This window comes from Chaetura pelagica, unplaced genomic scaffold (assembly GCF_000747805.2).
Source record: "Chaetura pelagica isolate M959 unplaced genomic scaffold, ChaPel_1.0 scaffold189, whole genome shotgun sequence".
In the NCBI taxonomy this organism is placed as follows: Eukaryota; Metazoa; Chordata; class Aves; order Apodiformes; family Apodidae; genus Chaetura; species Chaetura pelagica.
The window spans coordinates 4,496,869-4,518,230 of NW_009970716.1; the positions used below are offsets into that span (position 1 = coordinate 4,496,869).

Below are 21,362 nucleotides of genomic sequence, written 5' to 3' on the forward strand. Positions count from 1 at the left end.
GGCTGGAACGCAAACATCAGAATGGAAGAATCATAGAATCAACTGATAGGGCTTTTCCGAGTGTGAGGAGTGGTAACTTACCCTGCACATGAGGGTATACTTTTTTTCTGTGCCACTGTTGTATTTTTTCTGTGGTGCTTAGGCTTCAGCTTTAAACAGTGTTGGCATTTTGTGGTCAAAGTATCTTCTCTGTGAGCACTTTCTTTCATCTGCTACATACTTCATTTATAAAATATGTTGCGAAAAGTAATGGTTCTTGCAAATTTGGAAACAACAGTTTGTTCTGTGCTAGGTAATTCTCTGCATTGTTATGTGGTTTATGCAGAGATAGGTTAGGATCCAAATAACTGATAGTTTCTGTTTCAGTTCCTGAAGTAACGACACTGGAGATGGTATGGAATCAGGTGTGGGCAAAGCTATTGCATATGAAAAAAAGCCCAGTATTTGGATAGTGAAAAGAATGTGTGTGGGTATAAATATACAGGTTTATGTAAAGCTTTTAGGAAAGTTGCTTTCCTATGTGTCTTTTGTTACTGCTGAGGATGAAAGGAATGAGAGAATGACAATGTCTGAAATAAACAATAATACCCTACGGGTAAAAAATACCCAAAGGCCACCATAAAACACCTAATTGCCAAGGAAGGTGGAAATGGATGAGATAAAGTTGGAGTTGCAATTGTGTAAAATGGACTGATATGCTAACATTGCAGGGCTTTTATACGCTTGACGGTGTGTGTGGTTTTTTTGGTTGGTTTTTGTTTTGTTTGAGTTTTTCTCATGGATTGGTACGTGAAAGAGTTTTCTGGCACAAACTGTGCCTGCCTGATAGATTTTGCCCACTTTAGTAATTTCTGCACTAATTATTTCTCATTCTGTAATCGGCATATATATTCAATTTAAGAGATTATGTATATTTGTATTTTTCAAGGTCTAGAGATGGATGGAGGACATACTCCTGCAGTTTGTCTTTTATGGCTAGAGGCTTATGTGAAAAGCTTGAGGAAATGCTGATGTCTGAAATTTTTAAAGGAACGATGAGTTCCTAGATAAGTACTCAGGTTGAGAAAGGACAAAATTAAAAGCTGATTGCTAATCAGCTGAACTCAATCCAAGGATTTTTGTATTTTAATAACTTGGGAATCTCTTAGTGAAGGTTAGCTTTATAACAAATTTCTTGAGAGACTGGTGCCTGATTGGCCTATAGACCTCTCTCTCTAAAAAGTTTTGTGTCAGTTTCGCATTCAAGGTAGTAAGTCACTTCTCAGACTTGTGGACAGTGATCAAAACTCATAAAAATATTGCCCAAAGAGATTAGTAAGAATCCAGAGACTTATTTTAAATATTGGAGCATTTGTACTAAGTGTGCTGTGTTGATTTTCACATCTTCCAGAAAAATATAGGTTTGTTTTTTCCTGTTATTATGTCTTATATATATGGTGTTAGTTTAAAGAAGTTTGGGTTTCCCCAGTTTTTTATTACCACTTTTTGAAAGTGTGGGACTAATGAAGATATAGACAAAATTTTGCAAGGAAGGCCTTCTAGTGATTTAATTAGTTATTTAATAATTTCATAATAATTATAAAGTACAGTCCCAAGTAAATAGCAGTGATAACAGTTGAGCTCCGTTCAGTACGTGATTTTAAATTTATATTTATTTGTGTGTGACTTTGGGGACTGAGGAGGGGCATAAAGATTTATTTAGGTCTGCTTACAGGAAGAGGTTTTCTCTTTTATTGGTGGAATTAATACAGTACAAATGTAGGTGATATTTTAAGCTACAATTCTAGATCATAAGTAGTGCCCTTTTTGTCAGGAAATATTTTGAAGAACAAGGTATCGATACCTTCTGAAATCGATATATTCTGGGTGTGATTTGTTTTATTTCTGATTGCTACATAAGTCTTAATGCTGTTCTGCCAAAGCTGTTTCTTCTTTTCTAGCCTGCTTAAGGCTAGTAGCTGCATGCCAGGACAGCTGCTGTTGTCAGCCCATTTCCCTAAGGCCAAATTACTCTTTATACAGGAAGAGGGAGGTGAAAAACCTGTTGACTGATGCTGATCTTAAACCTTTTTTAGAGATGTGATTTCAGGATTCAAATACTGTTTGCTTTGGATTCAGTAAGTTGTGAGTTTGGGTAAGGCCCTGCGAGAAAGAAGTACTCAAAAGGTGGACTCTGGAGAGTGCAAGAGCTGAGTTGCAATATACTGAAGAAGAACTGCCATGGGCCCTTGAGATACCAAATGTCCCTGCCTCGTGTGGAGGCCAGAACTTGCCTATAGGCTTATGCCTCTGCTGCTGCGTGTGGCAGAGGGAAAACTGCTTCTCTGTGACAGAGTTGAAAAACTCGTAGTTATCCATTTCCTGTTTTCTCTTGTGACGGTTCTTTGAAGGGCCTGATCTACAAGATGTATTTTGATCACCTCCATAGCTTTCTAACTGCAGTTATTTAAACAATTAAGGCATTGCTTCCTCCCCTTACCCCCCCCAGTCACGATCAGAAGCTGTTCTACCTTTGTAAGCTATTTGTTATGGTGCTTGTTTGATTGTAAATCGAAGAGGGCTTGAACCCACAGTTCACATAGAGTGCTCTAGCCAGTAATTTTTCTTTTTTCCTATTAAAAGTGTGTTACTGTGCAAAAAAAAAGGTTCAGAAGATAAGGGAGTAGAAGCCCTATGCTGTACTTGATTGGTGCTAGAGTGGAAACGGAATTTTGAATTGCAGCTCTGTTTTTAGATCAGTTTTTCTCCCGCATATATCCAAGAACTGTGTAGTAGAAGAGTGTGTGTGGCTAGGTAAGTTGTTAATCTCATAACTCTTCATCTTAACATTAGTTTATAGATTGTATATTTTAAGACTTTATTGCTTTTCCTGAGTTATGACTTTGATTTCTCTGTTCTTCATATAGTCCAAGATACAAGGATGAAGAGGTTATGCTGTTTACACTCCTTGAAGTTTTTATCTATAAGCAATGTAAAAATACTACTGTATGAATGACAGGGAGCCTTTCTGAATTTTACCCAACATTAATGTGAATTCAGCTGGGATTTTTTTTAATGCCCTTTTTCTTTCTTGTAGGTTTGTGGTCTTAAAAAAAAATCAGATTGAACTAAAGAAACTTCGAAGAAGTGTCTTGAAGAAACTGATATTCTCCACTGTTTGGCTGCCAACATATGTAGAGAGTTTTATTGCTAGTGAATATGCACACATTGTGACTCTATTTCTGTGTATATGACTGTGTGGGGCAACATTCGGAATGAAGCTGCCATTATGTCATCCACGGGCAATGGCACTGATATTGAAGAATTCTTGGTCAACATTAACCTGGGACAGTATCTTCCTAACTTTAAAGAATATGGCTATAACATTGTGACAGATTGCGTGGGAATAAATAACAGTGTGCTTCAGCAAATGGGAGTGTTGCCTACAGGGCACCGCAGAAGGATTCTTAAGCAATTAGACACCACTCTTTCAAAAATGCAAGGAAATTCTGTTTTCTGTGAAAATGTGAAGCTCAAAGACTTGAAAGGTTCAGAAGAGAAGCAATGTTCATCCTCAGGTCAGGAATCTTCAACAAGCAATTCAAGTGTAGCTGGGGCTAGACTGGTACCTCAAACATTGTCAGAACAACTTCCTAATAAAGATCACATTGATGAAGAAAGGTTTGAACTTGCAGAGCAAAACTTATCTGAGGCAAATGATGATAGCTTTACAAACTCGGATTTTTCTGGTCTGTACCAGAATTCAGACAGCATACTAAAATCTGTTGGTCTGTGTGGCAGTATTCAGGCAAATGCTCAGCCAGATAAATCACTGGAAGAAGCTGCTGCATACCAAGCTGATGACGAGCACTTGGGTGACTCTTTGGCATTTTGTGATCCTCCTTCTTCATTTGCTCCTTCATGTGAGGCAAAATACAGTGAAAACAAACATGTGATGTTTACAGATGAGGGTGATTTATCTGATAGTGAGCCAAATTCTCCATTCTTTAAATTTAAAGGAGAAATGATAGACAATGATTTATATGGTTCCTACACACAAAACTGCATGAAAGTGTTTCCAAGAGCAAGCCGGTCATTTATATTAAGGCATCGACCTGTACCAGAAATTCCCAAATCGAGTAAAGTTCAAGCTTCATCAAGGTAAGTGCTGTTTCTTTCTGATGAGGAATCACTGTCATTGTAGAAATTACTGTTTGGGATTTCTTGTGGGTGTTTAATATAATTTTTTTTGTCAATTTTTTTATATATGCTGTAAATAGACTTTATCTGGAATTAATGTTGCTGGATAACTGAAGGACGATTAAGCTTCAATTCAAGTAAAAAACTCAAATGAGAGTATAAAGGGAAATTTTAGCAAAAATCCCTCCAGTCATCTCTGGTCTTCTTATTTTCAAAGAAATAAATGCTTATTGGTTTAGACATAATGCTTGTTACAAACAACTATATCAAGTGTTTTTAAAACTATCTGTATGCTGTTAATATGGAGAAGACTAGAATACAGAATTGTTATGAAACCAAGATTGAAAAATAAAAGAAAAAACTGTTGAGTCTATTCCAAACCAAAACATAGCTAATAATATTAATTACACCTTGGCTTCCTGGATTAAATTCTGATCCATCACAGGAAAATGATGACAAAATGGTGATTTCAAGAGGCCCATAAATTCATCCTTAAGTATAAAAATACATTTTTTTATGATGAGACAACAGTTATTGTGATACACAAGTATTTGGGTTGTATCTTAGTAACTTCTAAAGTCATACTTTTCAAGAGATACTGTTCTTAGAAAATGTAAGTAAATTATTTTTGTATGTGTAACTCATGGAAAGATCTAGGAAGTTTTACAGAATTATGCATGAAAATGTAGTTTTATCTAAAAAGTGGGGCAAAATTGAGAAGTACCTTCTTGTCTGTTTTGTGCATTTTATGGTGTAGACACCCTGCAAACAAAGCAGGATGTACGTTATATGATTGCATGCATGGACATTACAGGATGATTGTGCATGAGAATCAAGTCTTAGCCTGGAAATGCATAAAATTTATATATAAATATGTAATAAATAAAAAAAAAAATTAGAATAGGCTATTTTGTGTGAGAGGAAATTCTTATACTGTGGATCTAAAGCAAGGACTTTCTTCATGATGGCTCTTTGGTTAATTTCTAAACTGTTTGTCATTAAACTTAACTCAGAGAATGAGTTTGCCATGCTAGGTGTTGGCTTTTGCTGGTTCTCATAGTAACAAAAACTTAGCTTTTAATGATGCTTGCAGTATAAGAATATTTTTGAGGCATTCCAGCAGGAAAAAAGAAGTGGGGAAAAAAAAATCTGAAGAAGACTAGGTGTGGGATGTCTTCAGAGCTTATGGAATCTTTGTACGGATAGTTCTGTGCAGCTCTGGTGAGAATAGTGTTGAATTGAGTCCTTTAATGTTTGTTTTGATGAATTGCATAGTAGTTTGAATTTGTTTTGAAATATTTATGTGGTGTGTGTGGAGTCTTCTTCCCTCAAAATAGTTGAGTTCAGAATTTGAATCCACAAATCAGTTAGCAGCAGTTACTGTCTTTAATAAGCATTAGTTGTTGTAGCTTGTCTTGCAAAAATAGGATGGAATGCAGGGAGGTCTGATGTTAGAACTTAAATTTAGGCCTATCTTAATAAAAGTAGTATTGTTTGAATGTTAAAAATAATAGACATTGAATGTGCAATTGATCACAGTATTACAGACTGTGTAAATGAAGAACATCTCCCCACAGAGTCATTTGTTATATTTTGGTTCTGCTTTCTAGAAGGTTTTACTTGTCATGCTGGTTAAGTGTCTTAAAACAGAGAAGAAAAAGTAATGCAAAGACATGCAAAGTTTTGTAGGTGTAGCCATATCCAAATCATTAGGTTGCACTTTTTTTAGTCAAATGTTTTGGTTATTTTTAAAACCACTAGTTATGCCTGGAAGGGACGTGTCTGAGACTGTTCTGTATTTATCTTGTCTTTCATCTGCGTATATCCACAGTTAGCAATGTCATTAGCAAGTACATGCATGCTCAAAATGCAGAGTTTCCCCATAATTTGTTTCTTTCAGATTATTGAAAAAGGTCATTATTAAATATTGTAATACAATTGTTTGAACAGATGGAGAGGCAAAGATTCTTCGCAACAAATAAGAGATTTTTGTGTCCCTTAAAAATGTTTCATCAGTGACTTCTAAATCACCAAAATATTGTGCTTATTGAAACTTCAGTATAAACATCCTTCAGTGGGTGTAGATTTATGTTGACTTTTGTAGAGTGATTATCCCTGCTTCAAATAATAAAACTACTTCTGCTGAACTGAAATTGGAATTTTATCCTAAAAAGATAACAATAATTAGTTACTAAAAGAGTCTCCTATGTCTCCAGTCATCCAGTAGAGAGAATATGCTGTATTTGTGTTCTTCCCAGTATGGAATTAAATCCTCCAAATCCCAGTCTATTAGTGACTGGGATCTGGCTGGGTCACTAACTTCATAACCTGCCATTTTGATTTCTGAGCTCTACCTTATTTTTGTCCACTTTATGCTCCAGTTATAACAATATGGAAATCTTAATAAGCAAGCACCAGTAGTCTTAGAAAGATGAAAGCTAAACCAGAACTTCAAAACAGAACTTCACTTGATTTCTTGCAGACTTGGTAACAGACCCTGCTTGTGGGACAATACTACTGAAGGGTGAAGAATTTACAAACAAACAAACAAACCAACCCAGAAAAATTAAACCAACCAAAAAAAACCCTCAACAAACCTGATTGTGACACATTACACAATAACTTCACTATTGAGTACAGATTTTATTAGTGTTTTTTGTTGGTCAGTATGAAAAATACATGCACAGATAAAATCTCAGGCTGATGAACTCTATACACTTTTAGATATATTATTTTATATCTCCCAACTTTGTTACTTGTATTTTTTAGTAGTGGAATTACTCTGATTCTTTATTGAAATAAATAAGAAAAAAAAAAAAAAAGACTAAATGTAATTCTGGAAGATATGCTGCATTTGAGGGGAAGTAGAAATAAATAAAATAGATAGTGGTTCTTGGCCTGAGCAGGCACTGTTTGCTTTTTGCAGTTGATAGTTCCAGTGGTTGAAAATTCTTACTTGGTGCTGATATTCTTTAGACTCTTTCTTAACATATAAGTGGTCAAGACTGCTAATGAGGTGCCCAAGCTGGTGCTGATGTGTCTCTGTTCTGTCACACAAAGCAAATTTATTAGGACACAGAAGCTGTTCTCACTCTTTTCCCTATGAACCCCAAAGCACTTAACAGAGCAGCTAGAGCACTTTGAACATATTTGCGTTATGGGAGCATTAAACGTTAAGAAAGATAGAAAAGAAAACATGTTTTGAATGAGTTTGAAAACAAAAGCTTCATTCACTTAAAGCAATCAGCACATGAACGGCAGTGAAGACTTTGAAGCACTGTCTGCTTGCACTGACCCTTCTCGATGTCCTGGTTTGAGCCAGAATGAAGCCAATTTTCCTGCGCACTCTGTTTGCTGGGCTGCAGGAGTGTTCTGAACAAAGCAGCTCGGCCCAGTGCTAAGCTCTCACCTTTCCAGTCTCTCAGTCTTTAGCAAGACCAGTGGCTGCCTCATCACACCTTTCATCCTGTTCATGCATAAGGAAAGGGCGGTGGGGAAGATTATGTGACCTGAGCTACATCTGGTACCTTATAATATGTGAAAATAGTGGGCCTTAATCTCCACTGTTGTAAAAAAATGGTAATTTAATTGAAATTATTATTATTATATCTTTGTAAAATTGGTACACATTGTGATTGGCAGACTGCTTGCACTAGCTTTCCAATGAAGAGGAAAATAAAGAAGATTGATCGTTAGTCTGCAGGGATAATAAATTTTGGAAATAATTAAGGAAAGTAAAGGATTTATGTAGATATAAGACTTTTTCCAATCTTACTTGCCCCATAGAAGTCTTCAATATTCTTTGTCTTTTAATCCAGGTATTCAATCTGTACAAAATAATCCAACTATGTTATTGAACATTGACAAATTATCATTGTTTTCTATCTTGTATTCTGTTTGTTATATGCTTATTTGTATCTCTGATTTATTTAAATGCTATAAATACCCTCAAAAACCCCAACCTAACAGCAGAAACTCTGTTCTATGTTGAAAAAGTTAAGGTTATGTGTACAAATGCATGAAGTTAGTTTGCTAATGTTACTTCTGCAAAAGATGTAACTACATCCATTTTAGTAAAATGTCTGAAGAAACACAGACTTATAAGGTATTTGCTGTGTGTTTTTTTGTAGTGATAACTCAGGAGACTAAACAATTATGTCTGGGAGCTAGGCTATGGCACATAGCTAGGCTATGGCACTGGCCAAACTCTCTCTGTGTTTTCTAAAACTAGGATTTTACAAAATAGCATTGAGGAACTTAATTGATATGACCTGGATGACACTTGAAATGTCAAATAACTTTACAAGGTGTGCCTTCTGTTTTGAGTTTAATAATTTGTTTGGGGCCGATTTAAGCATCAATTAAAAATGACAGGAGATAACAAACTTATGCCATCTGTCATAGAGAAAAATCAGCTTGTAGTACAGAGTATTTAAACTTGGACTTCACGAGATAGTATAATTCAGTAAATTTCAATATAGCTAATATTTATATAATAAAATTTCTCAATATGTCTAATGGGGAAAAAAATCAGGGATGTTGATACATTTAGTAAAGCATATTTATCTTTGGCTTTGAAGGATGTAGGACCTGCAACTGCTGGAAAAAAAACCAGGGATCTTATATGGCATTTATCAGTCAATAAATCCTTCTATAAGGATGCATGAGGATCTAGATCACTGCTATTTCAAGCAGAGAAAATGAAATAAAAATAAAAATTACTAATTATTCATTTTAACAGGGGAAATGAGAGCTTGTCTGAAAACAGGTCTCATATAGATGGCTTGAATAGTGAGGAGGGGTTAGAAATACACTACTTCAGGCATATATGGTCCTGTGTTGTTATTCTAAACCTACCATCTCAGCCTGAAATCTAAATAATATTAATAATAAAAAAAGTGAGATCTTTGACAGCATGATGAGTGCCAGTATACATGAAGTTGCTGAAATACTTCTGTACTAGCACAAGACCAATAATAACACAATTTTTCTGTTGTGTATGAAGATACATTCTTACCCATCTACAGGTGGTAGTCACAGGCAGTTGCAATAGAATGCTGTTTATGTCTCAGATGAAAACTCTCTGGGAAAAAATTCACCTTAGGAAATCAAAGCTTTACAGCAACTTGTTGGGTTTTTTTTCTGGTGGTTGAGAGTGTGTTTTGTTTGTATTTCCATACTCAGGCCCCCCATTGAGCTTTGTGTTAAATTAAACTTTAATAGTACATCCTTCTTTAAATATAAATTAAAGCAGAATTTTCCCAAGACTTAAAATTGACTATTTCTATATTGGTATATATATATATATATTTTAGTTTAACTTCATAAGCTGTTTTTACTTCTTTTTTTGGGAAATTTCACTTAATGTTTTCATGTTGTGCTTTGTTTTGTTCAAGTTCCCTTCAGAGAAGAAGAAATGTGGATCTTGTAAATATTTCTTGCACTGGGAGGCAAATTTCGCAAAACAGTGAGTTAAGCACACTGATACTTACATCTTGACTATTAAGGAAGAAAAAATCTCAGACCAGAAGTTGTCTAAAATGAGTATTGACTTGCTTATTTTAAGGAATAATGGCCATCTAGAAGGTCTGGAAAAAGTGATGTATGTAATAGAGCATTTAACCACTTCTGGTTTTACTCAGTTTTTGTTTATGAACTAATGAAATAAAAATTAGAAGATCTAGTCTTTAAACCTCATATTTTAATTTACTTCTTTGACTGCAGTACTTTCAGTTTCTAAGGTTAGTTCCATATTTTTAAAGCAGAGATAGTTTTTCCTTGAACGGTACAAGGAGAGTGTTCCTCCTGAATAATGCTGCTGAATCTGTTAGTTAGAGTGCATAGCTCCAGGAAATAACAGGAAATAAATTGTATGAGTCTACTGAAGGAGTTTAGAAGTCTTGAGCAGTCAGTTGTAAACAAAAGTTCTTTCATACTCTAGAGGCATGTCTTGTTTGAAGTTATGTGTATTAATTTTAAGCAAGTACTTGGTGACAAAATGAAGATTGTACACTAATGAGCTTTTGGGGGGGAGCTGGGGTTTATTTTTTGTGTTTAGTTTTGGTTTTGCTTTGTTTTTTTTCTTAAGTCAGAATAAAGGACACTTTGGAGCTATTGCTCGTGAGAGTATGCAACAAAAGTGGTTTGTTTTTTTAGTGATGCAGAGTAGGAAAAAAAGAAAATACCTGTATACAAGTTAAAGCCAAATGATAGTAACAGTAAGTATCTCAATAGGTGGTGTCATAGGGGAAAAAACATATCTGGAGTCTAGTTAGAAATGGGAAATTATATTTTCTTTTCTTTTTTTTTTTTTTTTCTGAGAAGGACAGAGAAATCACAAGCAGAAAAATCAGTATCCCTTGTTGATTTTATTAGTACTTTAGTAGAGCATTGCACTGTATGACTGTTAATTTTTTTGCTTTAAGAACCTTTAAGAGAAGAAAAGCCACCCGTCATCTCTCCGTATGGAGAAACCTTTATCTGTGACAACCCTGAAGATGCTAAAGTAAGTTGAAGTCTGGATATGATTTGTCTGTCTTCATGTTTTATATTTTACATTGCCGTTAATTCTTTTTTCCTCTGCTTTTTCAGTTCCCACTACCTTTTCTGGTTTTTAGGTACATGCAAAAGGTTCATAGTGTACGTATTTGTGCACAAGTGACTTCTCTTAATCTTGAGATACTCTTTGTACTGTTCAGTAGCTGTGGTGTGTGTTGACTGGGTTTTTTGTTTTTTGTTTGTTTCTAAACAACAGGACAGGTAACTGACTTAATGCTCAGATATAATGCTTTTTTACTGCTGCCGTATCAAATGCAAAGCAGTCAGTTACAGGCAATTGCAGACTACCTTGATAACTTCCTTTTACCCTCTTACATATAGTGGTATATTGTAATACTTTGTGTCTAAGTGAGGTTAAGTGGTGGGAAATCATTAGAATTGATTAGGTAAAAGTTAAAAGTGGCTTTTCTCTCCTCTGATAATGGCAGATCAAGACTGGGCATATCTACACAGTTTGGTGTATATTCTATGAAAGGAGGTTTCATGTTTAGATGATCTTATGCTCACCTTAAAATTCCTGTATATTGAAGTTGTTAGGACTTGATATTTTTCAAGTATCCCTGAACTTATTGTGTATTCAGAAGGTCACTTTTGCTGCAGGATTCTCTGAAATGAACGATTTTTGGGAGGTCAGTAATTGATGGTTTGAATGCCATAGATGGCATGTGGATAGACTTCCAAATCATGTGGAGATCTGGGAGGTGAATTTGCTTAGCAAGGCAACTGACAAATGCTCTGCATCCCAGCTCCTGCTTCTGTCTCAGCTTGTTGCAGACCAGAAATTGTTGTTTCTGTTATTGTTTATACTTGTCCTGGGGGATCTCAAGCCACTGAATTAGATAAAATAGTATACTATTCTTAGTTTTGGTCCAGGTCTTCACTCTAATCTTTCACTTATTAAACTATTGTAAACTGTTGACTAAAATGAAAGCTACTCAAATGGTGCATTTTTTTTTCCCCAATTTTATTTTTTTAAGATTTGGTCTGTGAAAATAAATTGTTCATGTTTCATCTTCTAATAGGATTTGTTTTAGAAGCATAAAAATTTTATCTCTCTTTTTGGTGTGTACATTCTTTTCTTTGGAAATATGTTGTGCTTTTTTTTGTTGACTTCTTAAGGAGGTACACATTCAAAATTAACTACTTTGTAATTAGTTCAATGGCATAAGCAGACTTTCTAGAAAAAGTTCTCTAGCTTTGTTGTTACTTCTTAGCATTATTCTGCATGTTTCATTAAAATGGCTATAAAAAAGCATACCCAGTGATCTTAACTTAGAAAGGCCCCAAATATAAAAATACCATGCTATTAAACTGGATTAACTACTTGAAATAAAATTGCTATTTCTGCTGGTTGCAGAATTGTAATTAATGCAGTATATAATTACATGCTCTCACTGATCTGAAGATTTAGTTTTTAATTATCACTTAGATATAAGTGAACAATTTTTTCAGTTACATTTGCCACATGTATGTTGGAAACTTCATAGTTAATTTTGGTTCCATTAGAGCTTAATTGCAGACAAAGAACATAAGTACAAAGGTCCTAAGATAAATTTCACTTTTAGGGGACTTTTTGGTAGATATCAAGTATCCTAGAAACAGTTTAGATAACACTGTAGACTATCTAAGATTGCCCAGACAAGGGCCACCAAGCTGGTGAAGAATCTAGAAAACAAGTCATATGAGGAGCAGCTGCAGGAATTAGAGATGTTTAGTTTGGAGAAGAGAAGGCTGAAGGGAGACCTCATTGCCCTCTACAGCTATCTGAAAGGAGGTTGTAGTGAGGTGAGGATTCGCTTCTTCTCCCAAGTAAAAAATGACAGGATCAGGGGAAATGCGCACAGGAGGTTTAGATTGGATATTAGGAATAATTTCTTTACTGACAGAGTGGTCAGGCACTGGAACAGCCTGCCTGGGGAGGTGGTGGAGTCACCATCCTTGGATATATTCAAGAAATGTGTAGATGAGGAACTTCAGGACATGCTCTAGTGTCTGAGATTGTAGGTTGTGTGTTGTGGGGCTTTTTGGAGTGAGGTTTTTATGGAGTTTGGAGGTTATTTCGTTGTTGGGGTTTTTTTTTTGTGTTGTTTTTTTGTTCTGTTTTGTTTTGTTTGTTTGACTTGGTGATCCCAGAGATCCTTTCCAATCATGACAATTCTGTGATTTTAGGCCTTGTAACTGCTACTTCATTTTAAAAGATAAGATAACCTCACTTGAAAGTATAGTTTATCTATATCCAAGAAAATGTAGCAAGTTTTTACACTGACTGAAGAATGTTTTAAGGGCTTATAAGTTGGCCATTACCCTTCTTCCCCTTTTCATTGTTGTAAAGAAGAAAAGACTTCTATAAGGCTTTTGTAAAGGGAGTGTCTGTGAACATAGGTGATGAGTCATTACAGGCTGGAGGTAAGTGAGCATGAGAGAACAGGGAATTAAGGTTGTAAAGAAAATACCCCTTTGACTTAGGTCACTAAGACAGCTAGAGGCACAAACTTCTAAAGGGCAACCTGAAGAAGGAACTTTTTAATACTGATTGAAGAGTGACCCATGAAAGCTGGCTGATATTTAAGGATCACCTTCTCCAGGCCCAAGAGTGTTGCATGCCAGCTAAGAGGAAGTCAAGTAGATACTCCAAGAGGCTGGCATGAATGAGTTAGCAGCTCCTAAAAAAGCTCAAACTTAAGAAGGAAGCATATAGGGGGTGGAAGCTAGGACAGGTATCTTGGGAGGATTACAGAGAGGTTGTCCAAGCAGCTAGGGGTCAGGTTAGGAAAGTAAAATCCCAGATGGAATTAAATCTCACTAGGGATGTTAAGAACAATAAGAAAAGCCTCTTTAGGTATGCTGGGGAGAAAAGGGCATCCAAGGAGAGTGTAGGCCCTCTCCTGAAGGAAACGAGTGAGGTAGCAACACAGGATATTGAGAAGGCTGAGGTCCTCAGTGACTTGTTTGCTTCAGTCTTCTCTTTAAAATAAGAACCCTTAATATGTTAAAAGGAGGAATTTATCTTTATGAACCTGTTGTAAAATTCTGTTGCCAAGAAGCAACGTGAGGTGAACTGTGTTGACATTACCTTTAATAGAAGACTAAGGCAGTATCTCTTAGGAAAGATGCATGTCCTGAATAGCATTGAAATAAGAAAGAGCTAAAGCCAAAAATGCATCTGAATTACTTCCTGATGAAAAGTAGAGGTTTTTTATACAGGGCTGCAAGTAGTCAGTTTCATCTGTCTGGGATCCAGAAGCCCAGTTTCTTCCTTAAAGGCTTTCTTTGCATAAGAATATCTTTTTCCTGTGGAAAGGAACCTGGGGGTCTTGGTGGACAAAAGGCTCCACATGAGTGAACAGTGAGCTGTAGTGGCACAGAAAGCCAACAGGATGCTGTGCTGCATAAACAAGGGCATCACCAGCAGAGATAAAGAAATCATTATCCCACTCTACTTGGCGCTTGTCAGACCACACCTGGAGTATTTCATTCAGTTTTGGTCCTCACTCTTCAATAAGGACGTAGACAGAATGGAGACGGTCCAAAGAAGGGCCACAAGGATGATCAGAGGACTGGAGGACCTGCCATATGAGGAGAGGGTGGAAAAACTGGGTTTGTTCACTTTTGAGGAAAGAAGGCTTAGGGGAGGCCTTATTACCATGTTCCTGTACTTAAAGGGTGGCTACCAAGAAGATAGAGACTCCCTATTGACAAGGAGTCACATGGAAAAGACAAGGGGTAATGGGATCAAGTTGATCCTGGGGAGATTCAGATTAGACACAAGAGGTAAATTTTTCACCATGAGGACAAACATTGGAATAGTGTCCCAAGGGAAGTGGTGGATTCCCCCCATTGAACAGATTTAAGTCTCAGCTTGACAGGGTGCTAACCCACCTCATATAAACTATAGTAGTACCTAGACAGGTTGGACCAGATGATCCTTGAGGTTCCTTCCAACCTGGCATTCTATGCTTCTAAGATTCTATATTCAGGCACATTTTCTGTGTACTTTATATACCTACCTCTTAAGAAGTACTTGTATTATGGAGTTGTCTACAGGATAAAATGCTGCTGCTAGCAGCAGCATAATAACAGGATAATACCTTGGAGATTGTAGGAGGTGAGACAGGAGTTTTGTCTCATCTTAAGTCTGAGCGTCTTGCAGGGTAATTCTGTAAGCAGCGTGTTGGAAATGCTTGGGATCTAATTTGCATGAAATATTATTTTTTTGAGCAAACAGAACTCCCTGTAAATTTTACAATCTACTAGCAATAGAAATGCTTTTGTGATTATTGCTTTGAATTTCTCAGTCTCCCAGAATTCATTTGCCCAAGTGCTTACGATTGTAGAGGGGATACAAGCAGGACATGAAACTGTTTCGACAGACAGGAAGAGGTACTTCCACAAAACTTCAGTGGGTAACATTTGTGATTTCATCTTGATAAGCAAACGAAGACAAAAAATGCTGACCATTTTTTCTCTGAAGAAAATTGCCGATTCTTGGGCAATCATATTAGCCTCTTGACTATTGCATGGAAGTGGGACACTGTCATTTCCCCTCCTTTTGTGAGAATCCAGTCAATCTAAGCAACTGATAAGCAGTGGACAGGTTACTTTTTAGTTTTCTGTTCAGATTGTTTGCAATTTTTTTGTTGGGTTTTGGTGTTTTGTTTGTTTGTGGCATTTTTTTGTTTGGTTGGGATTTTGTTTGGTTTTGGGTTTTTATTTGCTTTTTGCTTGTTTTTTTTATTTGGTTGTTTGGGGTTTTTTTGTAGTTTTTTGTTTTGGTTTGGTTTTTTTTGTTTTTTTTTCTAATCCTTGGTGCTACAACATAGTTATATGAGGGTGGTGGTGGTGGTTGTTTTTTTGATTGTTTTTTAAATAGTGGATCTGGCTGGCAGAGGAAGGCAGACCTGTTCACCTAGATTTATCCTAGCAGCAGCCTGTGGTTTCCACAGTTTTTGCTGTACTGTGCACATACCCAGTTTTGAGCTATGTGGGTTTTTTTACCTTCCCTTTTCATACTGCCAAGGTACAACCCTCAAGTACAGGATGAGGTACTGTTGCTCAGAAAAAAAAAAAAAAAGGCAACCATAGTGAAAGTTTATCCACTCTTTAGCTTCTTATCTTAAAGCTTAAACACCAGTGGCAAAATATAAATGGCATACAACATGTGGCTCTTGAGCTTAGAAAATTTCAAGGTCAAAACAAAATTCAGTTGTACTTCAAGAAGAATTATAGCACTGATATTTCTATGCACCTAATTTCTTTATCTAATTTGTTTGTATCAGGCATTTTGGGAGTGTGTTCAAATGTTTTACATGAGTAGTATTATTTAAAATTGAAATATTGAAAATAACGTATCTTAAAATACTTCAAAATCCATGATCTTTCAAATGCACATTTGAAAATGGTGAAGAGTAGCTTTGGTAGTTAGGCTGTTGTTTATGTAATTTAGATCTGCAGTAATTTCAGCAATTCTTTTCAGTACAAATGTTGGTTACAATATATTTCTCTTCTAGGAACTTTATGGAAATGAATTCCTGGCTTGTGAAAATAAATTGGATCTAGGAATGAATGAAGAGAATTCTTACAAGACTATATGGTATTAAATAATAGTTATAAATTCAAAACATAAAGAGGAAAGAGTTATTTGTTGATACCACAAGTAGATCTCTACCTCAAGTAGATTTCTACCTCTAAAGGCACAACCATGACATTTTATTTTTTTTCCTATTTGAACCTTTACCCCATTCTACAGAAAGTGACGTTTGGCTCTGTGGCCATCCTGAGACCATCTAACCGAGGTTTCAGAGCCTTTTGTGTATTTGGAAGATGTCCCTTTTCTCTTCAGTCAGAACAAGGAAGATAGTTTGATGAAAAGGAAGCTAATGTGCTCCTTAAGTCTCTAGTCTATACCTGGCTTCTATTGAGGTCAGAGAGGGAAGAGAGATGGTACTGCAAGTCCCCTCCAAAATATTAAAATGAATGAAGGTAGTTTTCTGAGAAAGGAGAATTAATTTTAAATTTCATTTCAGACTTAAAGGAACCAGCAAGTGCTACCTTGCTGCCAGTCCTGTTGTATGGAGAAAGTAGGATGGTCACAGTTATAAGACACATGGTGCTTACCATGTCTGTTGTTATTACAATGCTTGAATAGGTTATAAGTACATTCGTAATATGTCTTGCTAATATTTTTGTAATTAATAATTTTATTTTAATTAAATAATACTTTTATTGTATGTCATAGAAATACATGAAGAGTAAAATGCACCTTTTCTTTCTAGTTCTACTAATCAAGAGGAGAAGAAGGAATCTGCAAAACCTGAATCCTGGTCCCAAGAAAACAAATCATTAACACCAGAAGAATCTGAAAGTGAATCTGTGTATTCGATTGTGGAACGGTGTTCTTTGCCATTAAAGAAAAAGAAAAATAAAGCAAAACCACACTCTGCCTCTTGTAATAAGAGAAGAAGTGGACATTCAGATCATTTGGTCAGTGAACAAATGCATTTTCAGCAATTTGATGGAGATCAAGTCTTGATTGGAAACGAATTAATAACACCCTATGCTTGTTTTTATGGATCATCAGTAAAGAAGGTTAAAGCAGGATGGCTGGATAAATTATCCCCTCAAGGGTATGTTATTTGCAGTGATTACTATGTAATTGTGAAACGTTTGTTTGCATGAGATATGTTAAGTTTGTAGTTGGTCACTGCTTACAGTTTGTGATGGGAAAGGACAAGGGAACTGGTTTTGTTGCAAGAGCATAGGGCTTTTCGTACTTACTAGTTTTTAATTATGTTACCTATTCTAGAGTTTATTTAGGAGATGCACTCAGGAAAAGTGCAGCTTCTCTTTAGTTGACTCACTATAAATTGTAAAGTCATTCAGTTTACTCACATTGTAGGTGGTACTTAGGTTTACTTTTTTTTCCCTGCATCATCTTGAAGTTTATTGACATTTTAATGGAAAATAGATTTTTACATTGGCCTTTCCAAGTTATGAAAAATTATTATTTATTGTAGTAATGTAACACATGTTAATTAAGCCAGTGCTGCTATTTGATTAAAGTTTTGATAAACTATCACAGTCTACTAATTCTGAAGCTAAACACTCATCTAGCAGGAAAGGAAATAATTTTTGGGAAAGAGGTGTTAGAGTGGGGTCTTGTTCTTGCTTAATTAACTTGTTTAATAGATAGCAAGTTTGCTGATGACTCCAAACTGTGGTGAAGTTAACACGGTGGAGAGAAGGAATGCCATGCACAGGGACCTTGACAGGCTCGAGAAGTAGGCTCATGCAAAATGCATGAAGTTCAACAAGGCCAAGTGCATGGTTCTGCACCTGGGTTGAAGCAATCCCATGCATGAATACAGGTTGGGAATAGAAAGGTTTTAGGGCAGCCCTGCAGAGAAAGACTTTGGGGTGATGGCGGATGGGAAGGTCAACATGGGCTGCAGTGTGCACTTGCAGCCCAGAAGGGCAGTTGCTGCATCAAAAGAACTTCAAAAGAAGTTTGGCAAGCCGGTCAAGGGAAGTGATTCTCCCCCTCTACTCAGCTGTTGTGAGGAGAAGGAATACTGTGTCCAGTTCTGGAGCCCCCAACATAAGAATGACATAGAGCTGCTTGAACATGTCTAGAGGAGGGTGACAAAAATGATCAGGGGGCTGGAGAACCAGCCCAATGAAGACAGGCTGAGGAAGTTGGAGTTCTTCAGCCTGGAGAAGAGGAGGCTCCCAAGTGACCGTATAGCGGCCTTCCAATGCCTGAAGGGGACCTACAAGAAAGCTGGGGCAGGACTTTTTGTAGGGGAATGTATCGAGAGAACAAGGGGCAATGGTTTAAAACTTGAAGACCAGAGATTTAGATTAGATATTAAGAATAAATTCTTTATGATGAGGGTGATAAGGCACTGGAACAAGCTGCCCAGGGAGGTCATGGAAGCCTCATCCCTGAGAGCTGCTTGAACATGTCTAGAGGAGGGTGACAAAAATGATCAGGGGGCTGGAGAACCAGCCCAATGAAGACAGGCTGAGGAAGTTGGAGTTCTTCAGCCTGGAGAAGAGGAGGCTCCCAAGTGACCGTATAGCGGCCTTCCAATGCCTGAAGGGGACCTACAAGAAAGCTGGGGCAGGACTTTTTGTAGGGGAATGTATCGAGAGAACAAGGGGCAATGGTTTAAAACTTGAAGACCAGAGATTTAGATTAGATATTAAGAATAAATTCTTTATGATGAGGGTGATAAGGCACTGGAACAAGCTGCCCAGGGAGGTCATGGAAGCCTCATCCCTGGCATTATTCAAGGCCAGGTTGGATGAGGCTCTAAGCAACCTGATCTAGTGGGAGGTGTCCCTGCCTGCGCAGGGGGGTTGGAACTAGGTGATCTTTAAGGTCCCTTCCAACTCTAACCTTTCTATGATTCTATGATTTTAGAATTGAAACGTTTATAGATGATAGCTAATAGGCTATTCACATTTTTAGTGAGTGTAACAGACTACTTCAGCTTCATGTGAAAATGATTTTTAGGAGGTACTTAAAGAGCACGAGTTAATGGCAAACTAAAATAATCAAATGACCTTCTCATTTATCATGACCAGTTCATAACACAGATTGAAAATTTCAGGTTGTACTTGTTGAGTGATTTGCTGGGAGCAATGTTTATTCCTTGGCCACAGAAGAGGGTGTCCTCCTCATAAATATGGCAATGAGAAAATTGTTTTAGATTATCAGCTTTCTTCCTTTGGAAAGTATCTTACAGGGCTTGTAGCACTTGTGACACTCTGTGTTCAGAATATTCTTTTGCCTGTGGAAAAATAGTGAGTTCTAATACTTGTTAGTTTCAAGCAAAATTGCATAATTGAAACTTCTTTTTCATCTGTCAGTTGAGATGAGATATAGAGGACATGGGAAGGAAATAGGCAGAAAGGAAACTGAATTGATTAAGAACATGATGACAGTGATTTATGATAAAGTTCAGTAATGCTGCACTTCTACTTTCCAACTGTTTTTATCATATTTGAAATCAACTTTCTTTTGAAAATATATTATAGGGCTAAAGTTTATTTTAATTATAAAAACTTTCAGGCCAAAACACAGGAAGCTAACCATGATTTCATGTTTCTATAATTTTTTGCTTGAGACAGTCTTAAAAGTCAGTGTTAGTTTGTGTTTATGATTCTAAGTGTATTAATTTTTGATTCACAGCAAACATATGTTTCAGAAGCGCTGGGTTAAGTTTGATGGAGACAGCATTTCTTATTACAATAATGAAAAGGTAAGTGATATGTTCTGGTTATGTTCAGGACAAAATGCATTCTTACCATGAAGAAATTAAGAAATAATTACAGATTTTTATGAAACTTAAATTAATTTTAAATTGCAGACTATTAGTTTGGGACATTATTAAATATTTTAAGGTGAGCTTGAGATCTGCATGTTTGTTAATCCTTTTGTTTTCTAGAAGGGTTTATATTTCTGTCCTATCATCTGAACTTCATACTTTATTGAGAGACTGACACCACTGCATTCTGCAGAACAGAACAGGATCTTGAAAACACATTTAAGAGATCCAGTGTTATTTTGATGTTGGTTGCAAAATGTCATGTGAACCCAGCATGCTGGAGATTTTGAGAGAGAAATTATATTTGGCACCTTGTAAAAACCAAAAAGCCCATACACTTGCTTACTTGTTAATTGAAAAAGTCTTTTTCCTGATGGTCTTTGGGGATATAATCACATGTCATTGGACTAGGTTTTGTTTGAATGAGTCTGTTTCAAATTGGTGTAGTACTGTGTGGTCAGTGGCTGGTCTTTATTTCTGTACTTAAGGATGGAATCATGCTGAAACATTTGCAGCTCATGAGTTGCTTTATTGAAGTAGTTCTCTTCTGGTATTTGATACAAAAATGGATTTGTAAATCCTGGTTTTAAACCAATGTGTATTCCATCTGTGAAACTGAGATTTATGAAAGACTTGTTTGATATTTGATACCTTTTTTTCACAATTGAAACTTTCTTTTTGAGACCCATCTTTAAACAATCTCCTGTTGGAAGAAATTAAGCGCTTCTCAAACTCAAAAAACACAGAATATTGTATAACGTGTGTTTGGAGATGAGGTTATATGCGTGTGTGTTGTCTGAAGTGTTGGAAAGCATTTCCTGTTGAAGATGCGTATTAGGGAAAAAATACAATTTCAGATAAAAGTTCCTGAGCAGTATCCTGAGTGGTGGTAATCAGTAAGAGTCCTATAGATGCTTTATAATGTGCATGCTCTTAGACTGATTTTAGCACATTATGAGGAAAGTAGAACAGGAGTAGGAAAGACTTCTTGTTTCCTGAGAGGACCAGAGAAATTAAGAACAAGCTCAAAAAATTTTTTACATTGATCTTTGTGCCTATAGATTACAAACATGAAACAATCTGTTTTTACCTGCTTACTTTGCTTCACTCATGGTATAAGGCATGATTTTGTAGATGAAGGGAATATTATAAAATTTGGATTGCAGTGACAAAAAAATGTTACCCCTCTGTGTTATTCATGCCAGAGCTTCAGAGAAGCAGAAAACCTGGGTTAGTTTTAAGAAAGACTTGAAAAATACAGTGTTGGGATTTGCTTAATCTATTTGTAGCCTAATT

The 21,362-nt window shown here is 36.3% G+C and overlaps 1 protein-coding gene across 1 annotated transcript in view; it reads left to right on the plus strand.

The window, feature by feature from the left end:
• Window positions 1-3,229: 3,229 nt before the first annotated feature.
• ARAP2 (ArfGAP with RhoGAP domain, ankyrin repeat and PH domain 2) overlaps window positions 3,230-21,362 on the plus strand; it is a 114,626-nt gene continuing 96,493 nt past the window's right edge. Inside the window, exons 1-6 of the mRNA XM_010006130.1 lie at window positions 3,230-4,140; window positions 9,576-9,646; window positions 10,605-10,684; window positions 16,245-16,327; window positions 17,010-17,360; window positions 19,931-20,000. Of these exons, the coding sequence (XP_010004432.1) occupies window positions 3,230-4,140; window positions 9,576-9,646; window positions 10,605-10,684; window positions 16,245-16,327; window positions 17,010-17,360; window positions 19,931-20,000 (1,566 nt within the window). The remainder of the gene's footprint in view (window positions 4,141-9,575; window positions 9,647-10,604; window positions 10,685-16,244; window positions 16,328-17,009; window positions 17,361-19,930; window positions 20,001-21,362) is intronic.